This window comes from Sander lucioperca, chromosome 13 (genome assembly GCF_008315115.2).
Source record: "Sander lucioperca isolate FBNREF2018 chromosome 13, SLUC_FBN_1.2, whole genome shotgun sequence".
Lineage (NCBI taxonomy): Eukaryota > Metazoa > Chordata > Actinopteri > Perciformes > Percidae > Sander > Sander lucioperca.
This window is the reverse complement of record NC_050185.1, coordinates 35,048,127-35,055,626: the sequence shown is the minus strand read 5'-3', so window position 1 is coordinate 35,055,626 and position 7,500 is coordinate 35,048,127. Positions and strand designations below refer to the sequence as shown.

The 7,500-nt window shown below is 42.3% G+C and overlaps 1 protein-coding gene across 1 annotated transcript in view; it reads right to left on the bottom strand.

Moving 5' to 3' along the window:
- The window catches only part of slc23a1 (solute carrier family 23 member 1), an 18,954-nt gene that overhangs the window by 9,906 nt on the left and 1,548 nt on the right, over positions 1-7,500 (bottom strand). The window contains exons 3-5 of the mRNA XM_031277659.2: positions 7,392-7,500; positions 2,685-2,773; positions 2,032-2,099 (exon numbers count right to left, since the gene is read on the bottom strand). The exon at positions 7,392-7,500 is cut by the window's right edge and continues 49 nt beyond it. Of these exons, the coding sequence (XP_031133519.1) occupies positions 2,032-2,099; positions 2,685-2,773; positions 7,392-7,500 (266 nt within the window). The remainder of the gene's footprint in view (positions 1-2,031; positions 2,100-2,684; positions 2,774-7,391) is intronic.

The window sequence follows — 7,500 nt, the reverse complement described above, 5'->3', positions numbered from 1 at the left end:
TAACGTAAGGTAATGTAATGTAACGTAACATAAGGTAATGTAACGTAACGTAACATAAGGTAATGTAATGTAGGGTAACGTAACGTAACGTAACGTAACGTAACGTAACGTAACGTAACATAAGGTAATGTAATGTAAGGTAATGTAAGGTAATGTAATGTAATGTGATGTAACGTAACATAAGGTAATGTAATGTAATGTAATGTAATGTAACATAAGGTAATGTAATGTAATGTAACGTAACGTAACGTAACGTAACGTAATGTAAGGTAATGTAATGTAACGTAAGGTAATGTAAGGTAATGTAAGGTAATGTAATGTAATGTAACATAAGGTAATGTAATGTAATGTAATGTAATGTAATGTAAGGTAATGTAATGTAATGTAACATAAGGTAATGTAATGTAATGTAATGTAATGTAACATAAGGTAATGTAATGTAATGTAATGTAAGGTAATGTAATGTAATGTAACATAAGGTAATGTAATGTAATGTAACATAAGGTAATGTAATGTAACGCAACGCAACGCAACGTAACATAAGGTAATGTAACGTAAGGTAATGTAACGTAAAGTAATGTAACGTAGGGTAATGTGAGGTAAGGTAATGTAACGCAACGCAACGCAACGCAACACAATGCAACGCAACACAATGCAACGTAACGTAACATAAGGTAATGTAAGGTCATGTAATGTAAGGTAATGTAACGTAACGTAAAGTAATGTAATGTAAGGTCATGTAATGTAATGTAATGTAAGGTAATGTAACGTAAAGTAATGTAATGTAATGTAAGGTCATGTAATGTAATGTAATGTAAGGTAATGTAACGTAAAGTAATGTAATGTAATGTAAGGTCATGTAATGTAATGTAATGTAAGGTAATGTAACGTAAAGTAATGTAATGTAAGGTAATGTAATGTAATGTAATGTAAGGTAATGTAACGTAAGGTAATGTAATGTAATGTAATGTGATGTAACGTAACTAATGTAATGTAAGGTAATGTAATGTAAGTGATGTAACGTAATAAGGTAATGTAATGTAAGTAAGCAAGCACGAATGAACGCAAGCAACGTAAAGTAATGTAATGTAAGGTCATGTAATGTAATGTAAGGTAATGTAACGTAAGGTAATGTAAGGTAACGTAACGTAACGTAACGTAACGTAACGTAACGTAACGTAACGTAACGTAATGTAAGGTAAGGTAATGTAATGTAATGTAATGTAACGTAACGTAACGTAACGTAACGTAACGTAACGTAACATAAGGTAATGTAATGTAGGGTAACGTAACGTAACGTAACGTAATGTAACGTAACGTAACGTAACGTAACGTAACGTAATGTAACGTAACGTAACATAAGGTAATGTAATGTAATGTAATGTAATGTAATGTAATGTAATGTAAGGTAATGTAACGTAAGGTAATGTAATGTAACGTAACGTAACGTAACGTAACGTAACGTAACGTAACGTAACGTAACGTAATGTAAGGTAATGTAATGTAATGTAAGGTAATGTAATGTAACGTAAGGTAATGTAATGTAACGTAACGTAACGTAACGTAACGTAACGTAATGTAATGTAAGGTAATGTAATGTAAGGTAAGGTAATGTAATGTAAGGTAATGTAATGTAATGTAACGTAATGTAAGGTAATGTAATGTAAGGTAATGTAATGTAATGTAACGTAATGTAAGGTCATGTAATGTAAGGTAATGTAACGTAAAGTAATGTAATGTAAGGTCATGTAATGTAATGTAAGGTAATGTAACGTAAGGTAATGTAAGGTAATGTAATGTAACGTAACGTAACGTAACGTAACGTAACGTAACGTAACGTAACGTAACGTAATGTAAGGTAAGGTAATGTAATGTAATGTAATGTAATGTAAGGTAATTAATGTAACGTAACGTAACATAAGGTAATGTAATGTAAGGTAATGTAATGTAACGTAACATAAGGTAATGTAAGGTCATGTAATGTAATGTAATGTAACGTAGGGTAATGTAAGGTAATGTAATGTAATGGACCTCTCTGATGCGTGGCTGCCAGATGTGGGAGGTGTTGAGAGGAAGACTCCAGTTCCCATAAATTGCCTCTGCAAAGGAAAGAAACAACAACCCCCTTATTATTATTATTATTATTATTATTATTATTATTATTATTATTATTATTATCCTGTGAATGTTTAATTAAAACATTAAAATCATCCAGCACAGACAGACAGACACACAGAGAAACAGATAGACGGGCTAACAGACAGACAGACAGACAGACAGACACACACACACACACACACACACACACACACACACACACAGAGAAAAAGATAGACGGGCTAACAGACAGACAGACAGACACACACACACACACACACAGAGAAACAGATAGATGGGCTAACAGACAGACAGACACACACACACACACACACACACACACACACAGAGAAACAGATAGACGGGCTAACAGACAGACAGACAGACACACACACACACACACACACACACACACACACACAGAAACAGATACACGGGCTTACAGACAGACACACACACAGAGAAGCAGACAGACAGACACACAGACAGACAGACAGATAGACAGACAAACAGACAGAGACACAGACAGACAAAGTGACAGACAGACAGAGACACAGACAGACAGACAGACAGACAGACTGTCTCACCCTCACTGGGACACTTCCAGCGGTCCAGACTGAGGATTGCTTGTGCAGGAATCAGGAAAGCTAACGCACTGGCTTGAAACAGAGGAAGCCTACACACACAAACAAGAGCTGGTTGAAAATCATCAAACTTTCCCTTAAAGCGTAACTCTCGCCAAAATGCAACATAGGGTCTTTTTGTGAATGTACCCGAGTCAAACTTTAGTTTAAAAGCATATTTAGGACGGAATCACCACTTTTAAGATTTACCGTATTCTCGTTTTGGGTCAAATGGCCTTTTGAATGTGAGTGCTAGGGGAACTACTATGATAGCATCAAAAGATCTATTTTTAAACGCTAAGAAGACTCGACACAACATGAGACTTTGCTCCAAGTATCACCAGGGGCTCTAACCCTTAACCAAAGACTTGACAACATTTATTGTGTTCACAGAGTTTACTAAATAGAAAGGTTTCAACAACTCACGTTAGCTGTTGTTGTTTACGCTATCCGCCATCTCGCCAGTCAAAAATAGTCGATCTCTGAATGCGAATGAACAGACTCCATAGGAGGAAATGTCATTCTTATATGAGGCTCCTTTTTCAACTACGAGGTCAATATTGTGTTTCACTAACGACAAAACAACTAATTATCCGTGCATTTATATGGAACTAAGCTTTAGGAGCTTTCCATCTTTACTCTCCTCCCTCGACTAGTTCTGACTGGCTCGATAGATGGAGACCGGAAGAACAACAGCTAACGTGAGTTGTTAAAACCTTTCTTTTTAGTAAACTCTGGGTACACAAACAATGTTCTCAATGCTGAGTTCATGTGTAGAGCCCCTGGTGATACTTGGAACAAAGTCTCATGTTGTGTCGAGCCTTCTTAGAGTTTTAAAAATAGCTATTTTGAGGCTAGCATCAAAGTGTCCCTAGCACTCCCATTCAAAAAGCCATTTGACCCAAAACAAGAATACGGTAAATCGTAAAAGTGGCGTTTCCGTCCTAATTATGCTTTTAAATGAAAGTTTGACTCGGGTCCATTCGCAAAAAGACCCTAGGTTGCATTTTAGCGAGAGTTACGCTTTAAGTTACCAGCTAAGGCTAGCTAGCTAGCTAGCTAGCTTGGTTACCAGAACCCTGAAAAAAGTCTCTCCTGACTAGAGTCTCTCCTGACTACTACAGTCTCTCCTGACTAGAGTCTCTCCTGATTACTAGAGTCTCTCCTGACTACTAGAGTCTCTCCTGACTACTACAGTCTCTCCTGACTACTAGAGTCTCTCTGACGAGTCTCTCCTGACTAGAGTCTCTCCTGACTAGAGTCTCTCCTGACTACTACAGTCTCTCCTGACTAGAGTCTCTCCTGACTCCTAGAGTCTCTCCTGACTACTAGCGTCTCTCCTGACTCCTAGAGTCTCTCCTGACTACTAGAGTCTCTCCTGACTACTAGAGTCTCTCCTGACTAGAGTCTCTCCTGACTCCTAGAGTCTCTCCTGACTACTAGAGTCTCTCCTGACTCCTAGAGTCTCTCCTGATTACTAGAGTCTCTCCTGACTCCTAGAGTCTCTCCTGACTAGAGTCTCTCCTGACTACTAGAGTCTCTCCTGACTAGAGTCTCTCCTGACTACTAGAGTCTCTCCTGACTCCTAGAGTCTCTCCTGATTACTAGAGTCTCTCCTGACTCCTAGAGTCTCTCCTGACTAGAGTCTCTCCTGACTACTAGAGTCTCTCCTGACTAGAGTCTCTCCTGACTCCTAGAGTCTCTCCTGACTACTAGAGTCTCTCCTGACTACTAGAGTCTCTCCTGACTCCTAGAGTCTCTCCTGATTACTAGAGTCTCTCCTGACTCCTAGAGTCTCTCCTGACTCCTAGAGTCTCTCCTGACTAGAGTCTCTCCTGACTACTAGAGTCTCTCCTGACTAGAGTCTCTCCTGACTACTAGAGTCTCTCCTGACTCCTAGAGTCTCTCCTGACTACTAGAGTCTCTCCTGACTACTAGAGTCTCTCCTGACTCCTAGAGTCTCTCCTGATTACTAGTCTCTCCTGACTCCTAGAGTCTCTCCTGACTACTAGAGTCTCTCCTGACTAGAGTCTCTCCTGACTACTAGAGTCTCTCCTGACTCCTAGAGTCTCTCCTGACTACTAGAGTCTCTCCTGACTACTAGAGTCTCTCTGACGAGTCTCTCCTGACTAGAGTCTCTCCTGACTAGAGTCTCTCCTGACTACTACAGTCTCTCCTGACTAGAGTCTCTCCTGACTACTAGAGTCTCTCCTGACTAGTCTCTCCTGACTACTAGAGTCTCTCCTGACTACTAGAGTCTCTCCTGACTAGAGTCTCTCCTGACTACTAGAGTCTCTCCTGACTCCTAGAGTCTCTCCTGACTACTAGAGTCTCTCCTGACTACTAGAGTCTCTCCTGACTCCTAGAGTCTCTCCTGATTACTAGAGTCTCTCCTGACTCCTAGAGTCTCTCCTGACTACTAGAGTCTCTCCTGACTAGAGTCTCTCCTGACTACTAGAGTCTCTCCTGACTACTAGAGTCTCTCCTGACTACTAGAGTCTCTCTGACTAGAGTCTCTCCTGACTAGAGTCTCTCCTGACTAGAGTCTCTCCTGACTAGAGTCTCTCCTGACTACTACAGTCTCTCCTGACTAGAGTCTCTCCTGACTACTAGAGTCTCTCCTGACTAGTCTCTCCTGACTCCTAGAGTCTCTCCTGACTACTAGAGTCTCTCCTGACTAGAGTCTCTCCTGACTACTAGAGTCTCTCCTGACTACTAGAGTCTCTCCTGACTACTAGAGTCTCTCCTGACTACTAGAGTCTCTCTGACGAGTCTCTCCTGACTAGAGTCTCTCCTGACTAGAGTCTCTCCTGACTAGAGTCTCTCCTGACTACTACAGTCTCTCCTGACTAGTCTCTCCTGACTACTAGAGTCTCTCCTGACTACTAGATTCTCTCCTGACTAGAGTCTCTCCTGACTAGAGTCTATCCTGACTAGAGTCTCTCCTGACTACTAGAGTCTCTCCTGACTCCTAGAGTCTCTCCTGACTACTAGAGTCTCTCCTGACTACTAGAGTCTCTCCTGACTACTAGAGTCTCTCTGACGAGTCTCTCCTGACTAGAGTCTCTCCTGACTAGAGTCTCTCCTGACTAGAGTCTCTCCTGACTACTAGAGTCTCTCCTGAATACTAGATTCTCTCCTGACTAGAGTCTATCCTGACTAGAGTCTCTCCTGACTACTAGAGTCTCTCCTGACTACTAGAGTCTCTCCTGACTACTAGAGTCTCTCCTGACTCCTAGAGTCTCTCCCGACTCCTAGAGTCTCTCCTGACTACTAGAGTCTCTCCTGACTAGAGTCTCTCCTGACTAGAGTCTATCCTGACTAGAGTCTCTCCTGACTACTACAGTCTCTCCTGACTAGAGTCTATCCTGACTAGAGTCTCTCCTGACTAGAGTCTCTCCTGACTACTAGAGTCTCTCCTGACTACTAGAGTCTCTCCTGACTCCTAGAGTCTCTCCTGACTACTAGAGTCTCTCCTGACTAGAGTCTCTCCTGACTAGAGTCTCTCCTGACTAGAGTCTCTCCTGACTACTAGAGTCTCTCCTGACTAGAGTCTCTCCTGACTACTAGAGTCTATCCTGACTAGAGTCTCTCCTGACTACTAGAGTCTATCCTGACTACTAGAGTCTCTCCTGACTACTACAGTCTCTCCTGACTAGAGTCTCTCCTGACTACTAGAGTCTCTCCTGACTAGAGTCTCTCCTGACTAGAGTCTCTCCTGACTAGAGTCTCTCCTGACTACTAGAGTCTCTCCTGACTACTAGAGTCTCTCCTGACTCCTAGAGTCTCTCCTGACTACTAGAGTCTCTCCTGACTCCTAGAGTCTCTCCTGACTACTAGAGTCTCTCCTGACTAGAGTCTCTCCTGACTAGAGTCTCTCCTGACTACTACAGTCTCTCCTGACTAGAGTCTCTCCTGACTACTAGAGTCTATCCTGACTACTAGAGTCTCTCCTGACTACTACAGTCTCTCCTGACTACTAGAGTCTCTCCTGACTACTAGAGTCTCTCCTGACTACTAGAGTCTCTCCTGACTAGAGTCTCTCCTGACTCCTAGAGTCTCTCCTGAATACTAGAGTCTCTCCTGACTAGAGTCTCTCCTGACTAGAGTCTCTCCTGACTACTAGAGTCTCTCCTGACTACTAGAGTCTCTCCTGACTAAAGTCTCTCCTGACTACTAGAGTCTCTCCTGACTCCTAGAGTCTCTCTGACGAGTCTCTCCTGACTACTAGAGTCTCTCCTGACTGGAGTCTCTCCTGACTGGAGTCTCTCCTGACTACTAGAGTCTCTCCTGACTAGAGTCTCTCCTGACTACTAGAGTCTCTCCTGACTACTAGAGTCTCTCCTGACTCCTAGAGTCTCTCCTGACTCCTAGAGTCTCTCCTGAATACTAGAGTCTCTCCTGACTACTAGAGTCTCTCCTGACTACTAGAGTCTATCCTGACTACTAGAGTCTATCCTGACTACTAGAGTCTCTCCTGACTAGAGTCTCTCCTGACTACTAGAGTCTCTCCTGACTACTAGAGTCTATCCTGACTACTAGAGTCTCTCCTGACTACTAGAGTCTCTCCTGATTACTAGAGTCTCTCCTGACTACTAGAGTCTCTCCTGACTACAAGAGTCTCTCCTGACTTGAGTCTCTCCTGACTACTAGAGTCTCCTAGAGTCTCACCTGACTCCGACTGTGGTCTGGATCAGAGTTGTGATTCCCACGGTGGTGAAAATGGTTCCCACCAGCTGGCTGACGGTGTTCTGGTCTCGGCCGACACACATTGCCTCGG